Genomic DNA, 18,524 nt, shown 5'->3' with positions numbered 1-18,524 from the left:
GCCCGTGTAGGTGAAAGGTTACAGAAACTTGATTAAGGTTGTGAGCCTATGTGCCATTGGGAATAAGTTTCACTGAATTCATTGGGCCTTGTTTCTGAATGAACCATTTAATCTCAAATTTGTTTGACAAAGTGTTCTTTTTTTTGTCAGGAACGTACTATTGAGCGTCTGAAGGACCAGCGTGACAGAGATGAGCGAGAAAAGCAGGAGGAGATTGACAACTATAAAAAAGATATTAAGGACCTGAAAGAGAAAGTCAGCATCTTACAAGGAGATCTTTCAGAGAAAGAGGTTAACATATTTGTTGTCTGATAGATATTGCAGAACAAATTCTTGGTGTGGTAACTGAAAAGTATGGTTTCATGAATGTTCTTCTTTATGCTCAACATCTATTCCTTTTGTTGTAGACTACATTGCTGGATTTGAAGGAGCATGCCTCCTCTTTAGCATCATCAGGATTGAAAAAAGATTCTAGGCTGAAGACACTAGAAATTGCCTTGGAACAGAAAAAGGAAGAATGTCTGAAATTAGAATCTCAGCTGAAAAAGGTAAACACAATAAACCTATGTTCTCATGAGAAAGGGGTGGTCCTTTTATAGACTTATCTTTCTTTTAATCACTCCTTCCTTTATGTAAATTCTTCTTTAGATAATCAGTATTGGATTGGTGTACAGAGTGCACGTATGTGATGGTTTTGATGGGTGCATTAGTGATTGGAGTTGTGCATTTAGAACCATTTTTTACACTTCAGAAAAGGGCAATAAAAGATGTATAATTTCTTCTGGTATAGTGTGAAGGAGATGATGCATTTCGTTAGTGGAGAGCTTAACACACTTCTTAATGATACAGCCCACAAATCTCCTTTGGGCGAGATATGCAGAGGGGGGTGCACAAGCTTCCTCCTCTCTCTCCTTCCTTGTTGCATGTAAAGCTACCTAAAATACGAATAGACTGAAGGACTGTTCAGGGAGCAAAGCCATAAAAATAAACCAGGAAAAAGTGATCTCTTTGGGTTAATACAAAGAAATATATGATAGAGCTAGCTTTTAAAGATGGGTAAAGTTAATTCTACAGCGAAAAGGTAGTCTTAACAAGGGTGATTAATCTTAAAAATGCAATCAAAATAAGCATAGATTACAGAATGAGGGGGACATACAGGAATGGTAACCTAAATAGAATATTCTGAACATACATTCATTCACTCACTCTCTGAATAGATGCTTTTAAGGTTTTTTAAAAATTAATTTGTCAGTTCCATCATTTAAGTCATTTTATCTAAGCTTTGTCTTCCTGGCCAAACCCTATTTGAGTTCTTGTGTTTCTTATTTGAAGAGATCCTATGTCTGGACATATTCTAGGATTTTTTTTAAACAGGAGTTGTGAATAGGCTTTCTGGGGCTGTTCATGTAAACAGTTCTAATCTGAAACTTTGGGCCTTTTCCTTTTGGCTACATGAAATAATTAATCACCATCAGGGAGATCAATCTAATTGTATCCATCTGCCAGACTATTCAGCAATAGAATCTGGCCCACCTCCCGTCAGCCAGAACAATACCATCTTAAGTGGCAAGAAGACGGAAAAGGACTGATTTGACTCTGCCAACACATCAAAAGCACTCTGACTCTGCCCAACCAGTAAAACTCAATCTTAAGACACTAGCCATTTGTAGAATGTTTGGGTTAAGATTTCATCCATTTGCTGAAATTGTAACAGAGCCATTAGTAACAGCTATGGAGTTTCTCTTGGCCCATTGAGATTCTCAGTAAAGCACAAAGCAGTCAGATGAAACTGTCAAGACTGGAATCTGAATCTCTGGAGATACTCAAACAAAAGCAAATGAAGTTGGCAGCAGTTATGGAAAGGAAAAGGCCTCTAAAAGGATACAAGAAGAACCAGAAGAAAAATTTAAAGAGTTGCAGTATATCAGTTTACATCAGTATTTTTAAAGTCATTATTATTTATATTACACTCTAAGTCATTTTTGAGCGGTTTAAAGGTCTTCTAAATAAATATATGAGGTTAATATTGACTGGTTAGATATTTAACCTCTGACCCTTGAAGAGCTATTTGGACATAGTATTTTAAGAACAGGAATCCAAATGTTTTCTAATTGATAATCACATAAAACAATTATAGTGCTAAGAGACAAAGATCAGGACCCCTACATAAGCTAACCATTGCTTTACTGTATTACTTCAAACTTTTCTTCAAATCTTTAGTCTCTCCCTTGGGGAAAAGAGTCACACATACAAACTTACACACCAGGGAGCTATTGTTAGTTCTATAAATATTACTGATCATGCATGTCATATTTTCCTGGATAAGAAACTTTTTGTTTCATTTAACAAGTTACAGAATACATATTTAATTCAGAAATAAATTCTGGTCTTGCCTTTACATTATGTATGTAGATGTAGGGAGAGAGGGAAATGAGGAAATGACTGTATTCACTTACATATGTTTGCATGCATAAGATTCCAGGTTCAATCCTCAGCACCTCTGGGGAGAGTTGCCTGTCTGAAACTCACTGCAAGTTTGTGTAGTCAGGAATGAACTAGATGATAATGTCACTTGTATACCATAACTTCCTAAGTTCAGTCTCAGCATACTGTGTACCTCTATAACATTTGAAGTGTGGCATGAGTGTGTTGCTACCAGTGTATGAGTGAAGTTCCTTGCCTGATCAGTGAATTCCAGTTGCTTTGTACTTTGAACATTACATGGTATCTGCATTATACACACAACAGTAACAGTACTGCAGTAATTATGCATTCAGGTGTTATACAGAATTATAAAACGTTTGCTTTACTTTTAGAAAATACTTTTTTGGACTGCAGCACATTTTCTACAGGGCTAAGAATTTTACATGAAAAGAAAAGTCCATCACCACTTGAAACTATCAGTCTTAAATATTTTGAAATGTTCATTAAAACATATTTTGGTCATTCTGATTAAGGCTTTTGTTTTCGAAATAATTTCCTAACTGTTAATTGTTTTAGGTAAGTAATGTAAAGGTTATCAAACAGTTTCCTTATCCAATGAAAAAGTTTCCAAAGTATGAAAAAATTCAGAAGGCTTAGTTACATTTTTAGTGTTAAAATTTTTACTTCAGACTGAATCCTAAATCTCCATGTAAATTTTTCCTTAATGTCTCAGTGTCGTTACATCTTCCCTTAGTCGGTTTGCTTGTTTCATCTTTTTTTCTTTCTTGGACTGTTCCTTTTCCCAATTCTTCCCCTCTTTTCCTGTCTTTTTCTTTAGCACTCTGAAGTCTTATTGAGTCACCCATCCAAGCCAGTAAGTTCCATGAAAAACTGGAAGGCCCATTGCCAGACCCATTTGGTTGTGTCTGTTCTGCATGTATATTCACTTGTATCTTTGTATTCTTCAGCCAACACAATATATATTGGTGAGCTCTTTTGTGGGGATGGGATATAGTTGGGAGAGGGTGGGCTGCTGAGAATGCAAAATTTCTGAGCAGTCAAGCTTTTAAAAGTCTAAGAATATGCTTGTCATTCTTTGCTGATGCTTTCTAGTGGTTTTTTCTGTTTAATTTGCTTAATGTAGTTATATTACCCCATGTTTCTTTACTTAGCTGCTTTTTGGATCCGTAGTTTTGGAATCATGTTAAGTTATTCAAAAACTTTCATAAGACTTTTGTAATACCCTCAGTGCAAAGTCTCATCTAGTTATTCAGATTAATTTGACACTCATTGAAATATGTTTTATTGGTACAACATTGAACTTCATTTTGCTTACTGAAATCAGTGGAAATTTGAGGCATGGAGGAGATGAAAATATGTTTATAAATTTTTTAATCCTTCCAACTTCCAAAGATCTCTGGGTGGCACATATAATCTCTTCCTCATCCCATAGGCAATACACACCCAAATGCATTTTATCCTCCCTTTGTTAGCCTGAGAAATAATAGTTGGCCCAAGGTGACCTAGTAAAACTTCATAGCTGAGGATTTGAACTCTGTCCTGTCCGACGTAAAGCACTGAATTTTATCAAAGAAATATTTAAACCTAAATTGCATGTAAATGTCTTTTAAAATACCTTTCTGGGATTATTGGAGAACTGTTTTATGTAATAGATGAAAATAGATGATATTTGCCCCTCCCGAATGGGATGGTTATAGAATACAATTCTTAATCATCATATAGGACAAGCAATTAGAATTAACAATTACTTGGATTGGAAATGCCAAGTTTGAGGAATACATTCTAACTCAGCACATTAGATGTAGTATGGAATGGTATACCATTTTAATTATAAAATACAAAGCCCAGATAAACAATTTGCCTCACTTACAACACATGCAATAGTTTTTCTACTCAGTGACTGCAGTAAACAATCTGTGCCAGACCAGATTCAAGACTTTGAACTCTCAGGCAGTTAAAGAGACCAACAGCAGGCTTTGGATTTATAGATAGCTTACTGCTCTAGAATAAATTCACTCCTCACTGCCATTTAATTCTTCTAAAGGCAATTTAAGCCACTGCTGTTAGAACAAGCCAGGCTTCAAAACTGGCTTCAAATTCTAAAAGCCTAGTTAATTGTAGTAGTAGTTACTACTGGTAGCAAAGTAATGCTTAATTTCAGTTAAAATAAAGATGTGTGTGTGTGTGGGGGGGGGGTCTACTCCAGGAATGGAGTATGCAATCCCATGGCTGGACCTTGATTTCTTACCCCTCATTAAGAGAAGCAGAACCATTAATCTGGGCGCCCCACTGACCTTCTGCTTTGCAGCTGATGTTAGAATTTAAGAAGGTAGCCTTTGCTGAAACAGAATTGGCAAGATCAACTTCTTGTCGGCAGTATATTTAAGTTTTAAACATATTTTAATTTGTTACATTGTTATTATTTATGTATTTATGTATCCTTTGTGAGCCGCCCCGAGGCTTTGTTGCGATGGGGGTGGCCTAGAAATGTTTTAAATGAATAAATAAATAGTCTTCATTGTTGGCCAGCTAACATACTAAAGTATTCCTCTCTGAACAGCTGTAAATCTTTCACCATGCTGCTTGAGATGAGCAAGATTGGTTCCTTTTCTTCAAATAAACAGACTCTGTTGGTGGTTAAATGTTTTATATCTGGTAAACAGGCTGCCTGCTCCTGTTGGGTTCATTTAGGATTTGGATGTTCTGTTCTATTCTAGATTTTGTAGGGGTTGTTTTAGAGAAATAGAGGTACAGTTCATCTGGCTTCTACTTGGGCCATGACAATGCTGATTGTGTTAGTAAAAGGCTGGCTAAAAGAAGAGGGAAAAGTCTTGCATATGCACTTAAGAGTGTGCATACCAAGATAGATTACATTTGGAGAAGAGATGTTCTGAGTTGACATGTTAGCTTGAGGAGTGAGTTGGTAGCCATCTGATTATATTGTGGCTTTTGGGAAAATGATCCACATTGTTGTATGTGTCATATAGCTTAAGACCTAATAATAGGCTGGAATATAAAAATACAAAATTTAAAAATAAATCACTTCTATTTATCTTTACAGAAATATTTGCTAAACAGTTTATAGTGTTTTGTTTAAGTAAGAGTATGAGAAAATAGTTGCCTAAAGTAAAATATAAGACAAAAATATTTTGAATATGAAGGTTGAAATTGTAATGAATACCTGGCCATTTTGTTTGTGTGCAGTGTGTGTTTAGTTAATTAATAAAAATCTGTCAGTCCTAGAATATATTTTGGTTCTTCTTTTTACAGAAAGATTATGAGCCAGTTTGTATGGTGTATTGGGAAAAATCACTGCACAGTTATTCTCTTCTTAATGCTGAACATGGCCTAATAGTCTTCTGAATTACTTGTTGCCGTACCATGTTCTGATATGTTGAGTAAAGAAGCATTTAGTTACAAAGGAGTTCTGCCTGACAACATTCAGAGAAGCTCTTAACAGCAGCATTCCAGTGGTAGGCAAGGCTGAAGGTAAAATGGGCCAGGACCAAAAAGTACCAGCATATTTTAAATTAAAAAATAATGTAAAATTATTAGCACAGGTAAGTAAGGCTTAGGAGAAGCATTTCACCCTTTTAGAATGGTGGCAGGAGGTGGAACTAAAAGCAGGAAAATGCCAAACAATTCTCTTGGGGAAAAAGACCAAGCCTAGGGTAAAGGTCTGTGTTGGGACCTCAGGCAGGCAAGATTTGGCCCCTGGGCATGAGTTTCTGCATCCCTGAATAATTAAGTGTGACTGTTCGTAGTAGCCTTCCCCAACCTGGTGGCCTTCAGAGGCATTTGAACGGCAACTCTCAGAATTCCCATCCAGCAGGGCCATTGACTGGAAGGCACAAGGTTGGGGAAGGTTGTTATAAAGTACACTGCGTCATTAGTGCAGAATAGGAAAATGCTTAATTTACATACTAACCCTGAATAATCTAGTTAGAACATGAAGTATTAAGTAATTTCTTTCACTTAAGAGTGAAAGTGAAATATTACAATTATTTCAAAATATTTTATTCAAATTACATTAATAAATTAAGGCTTTTAATTGAAGCAAGTGCCCTTTGCCAATTAACAGTTAGGGCTATTTTGTTAAAGCTTATTTTCATTAGAGTAACATTTTTAAATTGAGCATTCAGCAATATTATAAAATATTTTAATGTTGCTAGCTCTTCTCTTCATCCCCCCACCCGTATGTCAACTTACTTTGAATAAACAGCAGAGACATGGAGTGAGGAAGAAGCAGGCGGGCCCACTGCTTAAACCATGATTTATCAAGCTGGGGATGTTATGTTCAAAGTGCCCTACTTCTTTTAAAGAAGTCTTATGGATTTTGATGAAGCTAACATGAAGTGTGCCTAAGGTTGAAAACTGTTATTCTGATTTCCAGCTTATTGCTTGTAACAATTGTACATGACAATTGCCTTTCAAGTAATGACAATGTGATGGTGGAGGAAGATTTCTGGGTACATTTAGGGTTGGGAAGAACCTTTTTGGAATCTATTTTTTGGAATCATCTATTGTGATCACTCATTTGCCAATGTTTATGTTGAACATGGACCTACACCCAGTCCCAGTTCTTTGCTAAATGTCCCTGTGTAAAGCATGTGTTCATTAAATATCTTACACATGTACCTAAAAAGATAACATATGGACATTTTGGTAATGGCAGTTAAAATTGCCCATGAACTTCTCTCATTTCTATCCTTGTTTGCAGCTACTTTATGTCACTGTATAATTTTCTGCAAAATGTAGTTCAGCAGAACAGTTTAATACAGATTATTATGAATAATTTTTCTGTTCTCAAATAACTTCAACAAACTACAACAAGTTTATTGTCCTACCAGTCATTTCCATATCTTATGAAGAGTGTTGTAGCAACTTAAAAACTAACAAATTTATTCTGATACATGAAAGTGTGTGCCACACTTAAATGTGCTAGTTTTCAAGATGTCACCGGATGCATTGTCCTGGTTCATACAGAACCCTAGTTCAGGATTAAACAACCAATGAATAGGTGAGGCTGCATGAGTGAGCAAATGCACTATGTCCCACCTGTTCACCACTTAGGCTTTATCTTTGCCTTGCAAAGCAACACAGGGATACCCATTCCTGGCATTTGGGTTTCCAAACCATGGATTCAACCTGTGGGTTGTTTAGCCTACAACCACTGACACTTGCCCATTTTGATATCACAACTAACACACCAACAATAAGGCAGTCCTGGGTTCCATAAAGTGGATGCAAAGCATAAGGAGTAAGCAAGTGGAAGCAGCATGCTAACTAATAATAAACCCTGACAACCCATGAGTTATGCAACTCATGGTTTGTCATTGCATGGAAACCAAGACTTGGTTGCTATTGTTGGAACAGACTGACAAAGCTAACCTTCTGACATGTTTCCAAATCTTAATTCAGACTAGATATATAGATAGGTATCTATATCCATAGATATGTTAATATTAGATTTCTAATGGTTCCTATTACATTTATATATTACTGTAAACTAGATAATTTTAAAGGTCATTTAATATAACTGACTGAAAACCAATATAAAGTCAATATAATATCATTCCCTTATAACTAAAATTTTGAAAGCCAGTTTAAAATCTAATATCCTTTTTTCCTCTCTATTACTGTATAATATCTAGTTTTCGACGGATTTGACTTGACTACAGTTTCTGAACTGGCTGCACATCATTGCATCACAGCGGCACCAGTACAATGCATGCAACCAACGTAATGCTTGAACCAGAATTCTCTTCTTTCATCCCATGCATATATCAAAAGTGTTTTCATGTGTATATGGGAGAGAAAGCAAAAATATTTCTTTTCAGCAACAGCTCATAATGGGCAGCTGTTCTGGAAGTCTCAGTGACTGTGGGGAGCTTTTTTGAAGTCAAGAAGAGGTAGAAGGTGGAGCTGTAAAGCCCCTTCATGTGAATGCAAACTTGTGGGGCCATGGAGGCCTTCCTTTATCTTGTGCAGGGAGAAGAAGCAAATACTCTTAAGTTTTACGGTGAACAGTTCTTAGGTGTTGAAGGGAAAAGACACTAGTAAAGAAGAAAATTCTTGTAACAACTACTATTTTTCTCTTTCATTGTAGTTTAGATTTACTGTACATTTTCCTATAATAAGTCATCATCACTCTTGCACCTTTCTTTCCAAATATGAGTGAATCATTTAGAAATGTCTGTTCAGATACTAATTCAGGGAAGAGTTGTTGCTTCTGTGAAGCCCACAGTAGGCATTATGACATCCGTCTGGCTGCAGTTGGAAACAGGATGCTGGGCTAGATTGATCCTTGGTTTGATAGAGCAGGGCTTTTCTTATATTTATTCTTTGGAACAGAATGTTTTCTTTTATAGAACTGAAGAATAACTCTTGGGATATTTTTCTTTGCAGGCTCATGAAGCAACATTGGAGGCTAGGGCCAGTCCAGAGATGAGTGACAGATTTCAGCAATTGGAAAGGGAGGTGGCACAGCACCGAGAGGAATCTAGTAAGGCTCAAGCTGAAGTGGATCGTCTGCTGGAGATCCTAAAGGAGATGGAAAATGAGAAGAATGATAAAGATAAGAAGATAGCAGAACTGGAAAGGTAAGAAGAGTATAAAATATTAGTGGAGAAAAGCCAGGTTTCAATTATTTGCTGTTTTGTCTTTAAAACTAGTATATGTGCTTTTCCTTAAAAATTGGTATGTATTTTTCTTTAGAATATAAAACAAAGTTCAGCTTTCTAGATTTTCAGAAAACCACCCTGATGTTTCTGGAGTCTGTGGAAATAGTGGAGGAAAAATGTCTGCTAGAGTCATACGCGGCTGGAGGAAATGTTGTAGCTAGGTGAAATAAACCACCCAGGGAGTCCTGCTTGGGACTATTGGGTGTGGTTTTATAAATCAAATACATGCATGCATACGTACATACATACATACATACATACAAACATAATTGTTTCATTGCAAGCACCCACTTACCTGGATCTGGGAAATTTGTGTTGTTTCTTGTAATATGATTGCCACGGATTATGCTCAGTCTCTTAAATACGCTGCTTGATGTGAAAATTAATTCTGCTTCTGTGAGAAGGCATGTCCACACCAGCTTTCCCAAACTGGTGTTCTTCAGCTATTATGGACTACAGCTCCCAGTATTCCTAACCACCAACAATGCTGCCTGAGGCTAATAGGAGTTGAAGTCCAAAATACCTGGAGCATATGGAGTTAGAGAAGTCTGATCTAGACCAAATCAAACATAACAACCCCACTTTATAGTTTCGAAATAGGATTTCCATCTCATTGTATTATTATTATTTTGTTTAATGATGTGGATTTGATGAACTATGCTTTTATGGTAAGTAACTTGAATAATGATAATCCACTAGATTTGAACAGGTAACAACTGGTCACAGGGGAGGCCCTGGAAACACGCCTTTGAATGAAAAATGCAGGAACAGCTTCAGCCATTGTTATTGGAATTGGAGTTCTAAGTATTATTTTCTGAATTGGAGTTCTAAGTATTATTTGCCATTTTTAAAAAGGTGATATTGTTGCCCTGACAAGTGTATTATAGCACTTCATTTCTTGGTGGTCTATTAACTTTTCCTCTTTTGCCAGGATATGTTTCTTTCACATATTTCATATAGATGCTTTTGTATTGTCAAATGCCAAGATAGGCACAAAGATTGAGATTGTTCTAGCAGAATTTTCCTTGGTGGATATAGTAATACTTGAGAAGATGGCTTTATGGGCTTGCCTCATTGCCTAGCTTTTGTGTCAATTGTTCATTCAGCGTAATATTTTAATGTTAAATTAGATGCAGGATGTGCAACACTTGTATAAGCTAGGGGTAAAGAAATTACCCAAAATTCCACATTTAGAGAGAGAGAGAGAGAGAGAGAGAGAGACTGACTGACTACATGGTAGTGAAAACTTTCACATCTAAACATGCTTCTTCTTGTCATCCTCTGCACTGAGTACAATCTCAGGTGTGCCAAAAAATCTCAATTAGAAACTTGCTGTAAGGATGCCTCTGAATTGGATTACCTGCGGAGAGTTGCTAATTTGTTAGTGGGTTTTTTGTTGCATTGAAGGAGTAAAGGACTCTGAAAGTTAATTTTTATTCCCATCTTGTTCCTAATGCTTTACATTAAAACCTCAAAAACCTTTCTGTGAATGGTGCCTTGATGATGATAAGTTTTTTTAAAAATCCCTTGTTTTCATTCCAAAATGTCTGTTGACATGGAAATGCACAAGTTTTACTGCTGTAATTAAGGTTTTAAAATGTTGGAGACAATGTTGAGTTTTCTCCATCTTTCTTCCATATTTAAAATGATTACCAAAGCCTGTCATGTCTGTCTTTCCAACTTATTCAAGGCAGGTCTTTCTTTCTGTAACTCCAGGAAGCAAACTGTGCTCTGATCATCTAGAGCAAGGGTAGGTACCTTGTGGCCCTGCAGATGTTTTGGTGTATAATTCCCATGAGCTATTACTATTGACTGTTCAATCTAGGGCTGATAGAATTTTGAAGCTCAATATACCTGGATGGCCACAAGTTGTCAACCCCTGTTTTAGTGGCCTTATAGAAATATGTATAAAAGCAATTTAATCTTATCCCTTTATATTGGTGATAGTGTTGTTATGTGCCATCAAGTCATCTCCGACTTATGGCAACCCTGTGAATAAAAAGTGTCCTATCCTTGACAGCCTTGTTCAGCTCCCGTAAACTCAAGGCTGTGGTTTCCTTTATGGAATTGAGCCACGTCATATTTGGACTTCCTTTTCTTCTGCTGTCTTCAACGTTTCCCTAGCATTATTGACTTTTCCACTGACTCTTGCTGCCTTATGATGCACTTAATGCAAAAGTTTTAGTTTCATCGGCATTGTTTCCAGGACCCACTTGTTCATGTTTCTGTTGGTCCAAGGTATTCACAAACCTCTCCTCCAGCACCATGTTTCAAATGCATCAGTCTTCTTCCTGTCAGCTTTCTTCACTCTCCAGTTTTCATACCCATATATAGTGATTAGGAATACAGTGGTATGAATGATCTTGGCCTTAGTCTCCAATGTAACAGCCTTACATTTGATTATCTAGTTCCTTCATTTCTGCCTACCTAAGCCTCAATCTCCTTCTAATTTCTTCACTGTATTCTCCCTTTGAATTGATGACTGAGCTGAGTTATATATGTTCTCAATTTCTTCATCATCAACATTTCAATTTTCATGTGTTCAGTTTCTTCATTGTTATATAGTTCTTCTGTAGTCAAGATTTTTGGTTTCTTACTGTTCAGCTGCAGTCCTGCTTTAGCATGTTCTTTTTTCATTTTCATCAGGAGTTGTTTCAATTTGCTGTTGCTTTTTGCCAGTAATGTGGTATCATCTACATATCTTAAATCATTGTTGTATCTTCCACCATTTTTCACTCCTGCTCCCTTGGATCCCAGTGAAGCCAATGTCTGTGTAAGGATTCCCAAACTGGTGCCATTACTGAGAAAGCTCTGTTCCCAATATCTGTCATATCTGTAGTATGTAAAGTTATAGTTAGAAAAAGGGAAGGATGAACCTTGGAGTGCAGGATGAAGTCCTTGGATCACTGGAATCTGTCTCTGTGTGTGTAATTAGAAGGTATTAATGACATTATATGTGATTTTTAAAAATTTAAAGTCAAACAATTCCTTTTTGGTGTTTTCATTGCCTTTCTTCTAGGCAAGTCAGCTACAGTGTACAACTAAAGTAAAATTCTTATCTCTAGACTTTCAGCTGTTCTTGTTTACATAGCAGAACAAATATTTAATATTTAAGTAACTTTCTTTACCATTGACCATGCTGACTCGGGATGATAGAAGCTAAAGTCCAAAACATCTGGAGAACATCAGGGTGGGTAGTGCTACCATAAAGAGAACATAGACACATTGCATAGATAAGTCACAGAGCTTCTTTCTGCCTTCAGTGACCTCCCGATGTTTTGGACATCAGCTTCCAAAGATTATGAAGCTGCTCACTTCTGATGATAAATGCTTCTGAAAACACTTATTTCCTCCTAAATGCCAGTAGAAATCTATTTTTTTCATTTGTCAGTATAAGGAAGACTAATAAAATATGTGCGATTTATTCTAATGCCAACAATTTCAGATAAAAGAAAAGAAAAAAAAACTATTACCTTAGTTTTACATGACTTTGCACTGATACCAGCTTAGTAGCCGATAACAAAAACTTAGCCTGTGACCTGCCAATTTAGTTAAAACTATCCCCAAATTCTCTGGACTCCTTCATGTGTATAGTATACTTAGAGTTACAGAACAGCAGGAAGCCATTCTGTGACAACATGTAAGTATTCAACTTTCTGTCAACCTGTAGCAATGAAATTGGCTCAAATACAAAGGAACTAGCAATTTCCCCAAACAAAGGAGGGCTAAGCAAGTGGAATCAGAATGAACCCTCTTGTGTTACAAAATAATGCAAGCATTATTACAAGCAGTGCTTTCCTCACAAATGTATGCTGCCCATATTCCTTACTACATCTAGAGCAGTCCCTCTTCCAATCCTCCAAAAGTGTGTATCTTTGAAAATATGAATAACTTTCAGTTAGCTTTAGTAAGAGCAAAAATTATTCCTGAATATCAGATATATTTGAATTCAGCGTGACAGATTTTTTTTCTTAAAATGTAGAATGACAGTAAATACGATCTGCAGTTGTTGGAGTGATTAAAATCTAATTGATTTCTATCAATTGATTGCTACAGACATCACTGGGACAAAGTTTCCCTAGTGTTGACTTTTGAAATTTATTTTGACTAAACCAGAATAATTAAACTCAACAAAAGGACTACTGACAAGTATTATGGATTAAATGGAGTATTTTCTTTAATTGATTTGGCCAATAATTTGATCAGTCATATCTATCCTCCTTCTAACAACATTTCTTTGAAATAGGCTTCACTTTTCAGGAATATTATTGGTTTATGTAATCTAGTGTCTTTGAAAATGAGGTACATTTTCAGCAATTTAGAATACAGCCATTTAATTGAACCCGAATCTACAGATTATTTTGAATATAATCTCTTCAAATAAGCTTGAACTGGCTGATAATTATATATGGTAGGAAGTATTCAAGTAATAGTGGGTAAGAGAATATGTAAATGAAGGATTTGTCATAATTTTATTTTATTTATTTATTTGAAACTTTTGTATACCGTCCCATCAAAGACGTCTTGGGATGGTTCACAATGACAACAATAAAATAGAATAAAAATAACAGTAAGAATAGCACAGCATCCAATATTAAGTGTAAAACCACAGATTAAAACAATTTAACAATCAAAATAGTGGAAGAATAAAAGGTTTTCACCTGGTGCCAAAAAGAAAGAAATGTTGAACCCAGATGAACATCTCTGGGGAGCGTATTCCACAGTTGGGACGCCCCCGCAGAGAAGAAGGCCTTCCTCCGGGTAGCCACTCCTTCTAATCTCTTTCAGATCCCAAGGGGTAGGAAGGCACATAGGAAGGTGCTCCTTCAGGTATCCAGGACCCAAACCATTTTGGGCTTTAGGCTAGTCTGTTGAGCATTTAAATTTCACTGAGAAATCTCTTTGCAACAAGCATTGTGATGTGGGAGAGAGTTCTGTGAGGAGGAAGAACAGGGTCTGGGTTAGAATTATGTCAGTGCCTATTTAAGAGCCAACTGTGCCTTGTAAAACATTTTTACAACTTTGTAAAACAAACTGATAAAAAAAATTGCACTTTGGTGCTACATTTGCTGTTCTTCCCTGTAGATTGCATATTTCTCAACATATTTGGCCATGAAAGCATCTGATAACAGGGTATTAGAATTAACAGCAAAAGATCAATAAGAGACCTATGGCAGTGCCATAATTGCCAGTGGGTAGTCTTTAGCCTGTTACTGCTCAGTAGTATTGGAGGGAACTCTCTAGAAGCAGTGTGTTCAATATTGTTTTTTAGACTGCACCTCAAGTTTAGACTGTACCATAGGCTTGAAGTATAACTGACAAGGAAAAAAGCTTCTGAAAACCTTTTTAAATGTGTATGAATGGTTAGTTCACAATTACAAGACTTTTAGATTTTCTTGAGGTTTTATGAACAACATCAGAAGGCTTGCAGTATTAATTACTTAATTCTGGTCACATTAACAAAGTTTGTAAATACATTTTGCAATAAATTTTAAACTTGAAATGGGGGCAGCCTAAAGAAGGTACTTAGTATTCTCAGAATGGCCAGCTTGCTAATATCTGTTTCATAAAATATTTCCACAAGCACTACTTGCTTCACGAAACAATTTACTATCAAAAGAAGACTTTCCAGATCACTCCTTATATGTAGAATGATTTAATCTAATTAGCTAACTCTTTTTGTCAATAGGAAGCTTACCAAAATACTGTGTTTTGATTGAAAGTCCTGTACCTTCCTTTCCTGTCTTGCTTTCTGATGCCATGCTATTCGACTTTCACTTTTCTCAATGTATTATCCTTTAAGTGTTTTCTCATTAACCTTTTCTCTAACTTTCTCTTTCACATTTCTTACCCTGGATTTGCTGCTTGCTCCAGCCTCACTTCAAGGTCAGTATGTTAAATTAAGGAATTTATTAAACTGGTACATTTAAAACTGAGGTGTTGTAACATTGCAACCCATATTTTCTTGTAGCCAAGAGGACAAGAAATCTTGATCACTGTTATAGAGCTACAACAGGCAACATATTTACTAGCCTTCGCCTGCAGCCCATCCATAGTCTTGTACAGTCTATTCATTATACTCTGCACATAATCTCATCCAAGCTGTTTTTCCACCTTCTGCCTGGTGATGAGGGAAAGGCCAATAAAACATTTGCCATTTGTTGTAAAATTGAAAGAATTGGGCAGTCTTTGCAAAAATGCTCATTAATGTCACAGTGAATGTTTGCAGAATTTTGAATATTTGGAATATAGACTGTTCTGAATGTTACGCCAAATTTTCCATATGTTTCTTTTTTGTAACTTGCAAGAATAATCGAAAGGAAGTTATTAAAGATCCAAAAATATTTGTATAAGCAAACTTACAACAAAAGCCTGTGTTGAGCTATTGATCAGCATTCCCACTGGAAATAACTCCACTTACCCATATACAGAGGAAGATAAACTTGGGAAGCAAAAATAACAGTAACACTACCTGATTTCATCGCCTGTAGTGGGTGAAAAATTAAAAACACATTGTTACTGTAATTCATATCCTGTGTGTGCCATAGAGCCCCAGAAAATTCAGCATGTGGCTTTATTAATGCCATATGGGGTAAGATGGTGAAAAATGGAAGACAGGGCTGGCAAATCCCAGTGTTCTGCTTAGCCAGGTATGTTTCCATTCAGGTCTGAAATACTCTGGAGCAAAAGACCATAAAAGATTTTGTTTTTTTAAATCCAAGCAAAGCAGTGCTTTAATTTCAGATTGGGTAAGAAGCCAGCAGGAAAGGGATCTTATCACATTTCACCAGCTAGACATAAGCAATACTGAACATGTGTTTACCCTAAGGGCATGTGCCAGAATCTTGCAATGAAATGGCATAATTGTCAGGGAGTTTTGTGTGCATATGTGTGTACATGTGCCTGTTTGTCTATAAAGGAAATGGTATAAAAGCTGTAATTGAAAAAGTCATATCTGTTCTCTAGAGAAAAATGCCCAACTTTTTTCCCTATAGACAAAAGATTGCAGTTTCTTCTTAGAAAATGCATGTAGTTGGACTAGAATATAATTTAATATCTTAATATCTGCTGAATTGACCTTTGAAGAACCAAATATTGTTTTAACGCTAAAGTCCTTTGTAAATATTTTGTTGCTCTGCAACTTCATATTGTAAAAATAACCTCATTTCAACACTAATATCTGCACATGTTGAGTTTGTAATGAAATAACATCCTTGCAGCTTACTTGCCATATAAGTATGATTGTACCAAAAAATCCTCATAAAGATTGGGTATTTATGCTTCCCTTTATTTACATTTCTGTACATTCTTCCCATCTTGTAATTTGATGAGAAGCTCCTCCTTGTCTCCATCTGCTACACTTGTTCCTCCAATATTCTGAAATTCAGCTTCATAATTCTTCTTTCTTCCTTTATCTTCCTTGTTATGTCCTTCCTGATGAGAGTGATTCTAAACAGACTGGCAGATTCTAAATGACACTTAAGAGCTTCTAAAGTATGAATTATAAGAAGTACATCATTAAAAAGTAGAATTGGAAATTATTTCCAAGGATGTCCATATTTTGTAGAAGGCACTTTAGGAAGAATATGTATGTTAATAAGGTAATCCCTTGCATGAGCCTACATTGTCTCCTGTGTAAGGAGAGAAAGAGATACTTGCTTCCTGACATAAAAAGGCAACTATAATGAACCAAGCTCTAGGTTTAAGTACAACTTGAGACTATTTCCATCACTACATTTTAACAAGGAAATTTTAAAGACAGTGACTTGACTCACATGACCTAACAGCCCTCCATGGCTTAATTTCCCTGTGAGAAAGGGAAATTTCCCCTACAGGTACCTGGTTTTTTGCATCATACATATGCTGATGGTGGGAACTGTTTGAGGGTTGTTGTTGTTGTTAGTCGTGGTGTCCGACAACATTCCTCCAGGCCTTCCTGTCCTCCACCATCCCTCGGAGTCCACTTAAGCTCATGCAGACTGCTTCAGTGACTCCATCCCGCCACCTCATTCTCTGCCGTCCCCTTCTTCTTTTTCCATCTATTGTTCCCAGCATCAGGGTCTTCTCCAGGAAGTCCTTCCTTCTCATTAGGTGGCCAGAGTATTGAGTTTCATCTTCAGTATCTGGCCTTCTAAAGAGCAGTCAGGGTTGATCTCCTCTAGGACTGACCGGTTGGATCGCCTTGCAGTCCAAGGGACTCGCAGGAGTCTTCCCCAGCACCACAATTCAAAGGACTCAATTCTTTGGCGCTCAGCCTTCCTTATGGTCCAACTTTCCCAGCCATACATTACAACTGGGAAAACCATAGCCTTGAGTATACGCACTTGTCAGCAGGGTGATGTCTGCTTTTTAGTATGCTGTCTAGATTTGCCATAGCTTTCCTGCCCAGGAGCAAGCGTCTTTTAATTTCTTGGCTGCAGTCCCTGTCTGCAGTGATCTTGGAGTCCAGGAAAATAAAATCTGTCACTACCTCCATTTCTTCCCCATCTATTTGCCAGGAAGTGAAAGGCCCGGATGCCATGATCTTAGTTTTCTTAATGTTGAGTTTCAAGCCAACTTTTGTGCTCTCCTCCTTCACCTGGATCAAGAGACTCTTTAGTTCCTTTTCACTCTCTGCCGTTAGAGTGGTATCATCTGCATATCTGAGGTTGTTGATATTTCTCCCAGCAATCTTAATTCCAACTGGTTATTCATCTAGCCCCGCCTTTCTCATGATGTGCTCTGCATATAAGTTAAATAGGCAGGGTAACAGTATACAGTCTTGCCAAACTCCTTTCTCAATTTTGAACCAATCAGTGGTTCTGTGTCCAGTTCTCACTGTTGCTTCTTGACCTGCATACCGGTTTCTCAAGAGACAAATAAGATGGTCTGGGACTCCCATCTCTTTAAGAACTTGCCACAATTTGTTGTGATCCACACAATCAAAGGCTTTAGAATAGTCAATGAGGCAGAAGTAGATGTTTTTCTTGAGCTCCCTAGCTTTCTCCATGATCTAGCGTATGTTGGCAATTTGATCTCTAGTTCCTCTCCCTCTTTGAAATCCTGCCTGTACTTCTGGGAGTTCTCGGTCCACATACTGCTGGAGCCTAGCTTGTAGGATTTTGAGCATAACTTTGCTAGCATGTGAAATGAGTGCAATGGTGTGGTAGTTTGAGCATTCTTTGGCATTGCCCTTTTTTGGGATAGGAATGTAAACTGACCTTTTCCAATCCTGTGGCCACTGTTGAGTTTTCTAAGTTTGCTGGCATATTGAATGTAGCACTTTTACTGCATCGTCTTTTAGGATTTTGAATAGCTCAACTGGAATACCATCACCTCCACTAGCTTTGTTGTTTCTCAGACTTCTTAAGGCCCATTTGACTTCATATTCCAGGATGTCTGGCTCAAGGTCAGTGA

General features: G+C 36.9%; 1 protein-coding gene across 15 annotated transcripts in view; it reads left to right on the top strand.

The window, feature by feature from the left end:
- Positions 1-18,524, top strand: part of ERC1 (ELKS/RAB6-interacting/CAST family member 1) — a 212,469-nt gene that overhangs the window by 65,155 nt on the left and 128,790 nt on the right. For 6 of the 15 annotated variants that reach the window (XM_044417005.1, XM_044417012.1, XM_044417009.1 and 3 more), the window contains 5 exons: positions 151-291; positions 408-548; positions 3,263-3,298; positions 8,854-9,047; positions 15,003-15,014. In XM_044417005.1, coding sequence (XP_044272940.1) covers positions 151-291; positions 408-548; positions 3,263-3,298; positions 8,854-9,047; positions 15,003-15,014 — 524 coding nt within the window. The remainder of the gene's footprint in view (positions 1-150; positions 292-407; positions 549-3,262; positions 3,299-8,853; positions 9,048-15,002; positions 15,015-18,524) is intronic. The other 9 variants (XM_044417013.1, XM_044417007.1, XM_044417020.1 and 6 more) reach the window with 3 other exon arrangements.

This window comes from Varanus komodoensis, unplaced genomic scaffold, assembly GCF_004798865.1.
Source record: "Varanus komodoensis strain SLA01 unplaced genomic scaffold, ASM479886v1 scaffold85, whole genome shotgun sequence".
Lineage (NCBI taxonomy): Eukaryota > Metazoa > Chordata > Lepidosauria > Squamata > Varanidae > Varanus > Varanus komodoensis.
Note: the sequence above shows the minus strand (reverse complement) of the source record. Positions and strands in the feature narration are given on the sequence as shown.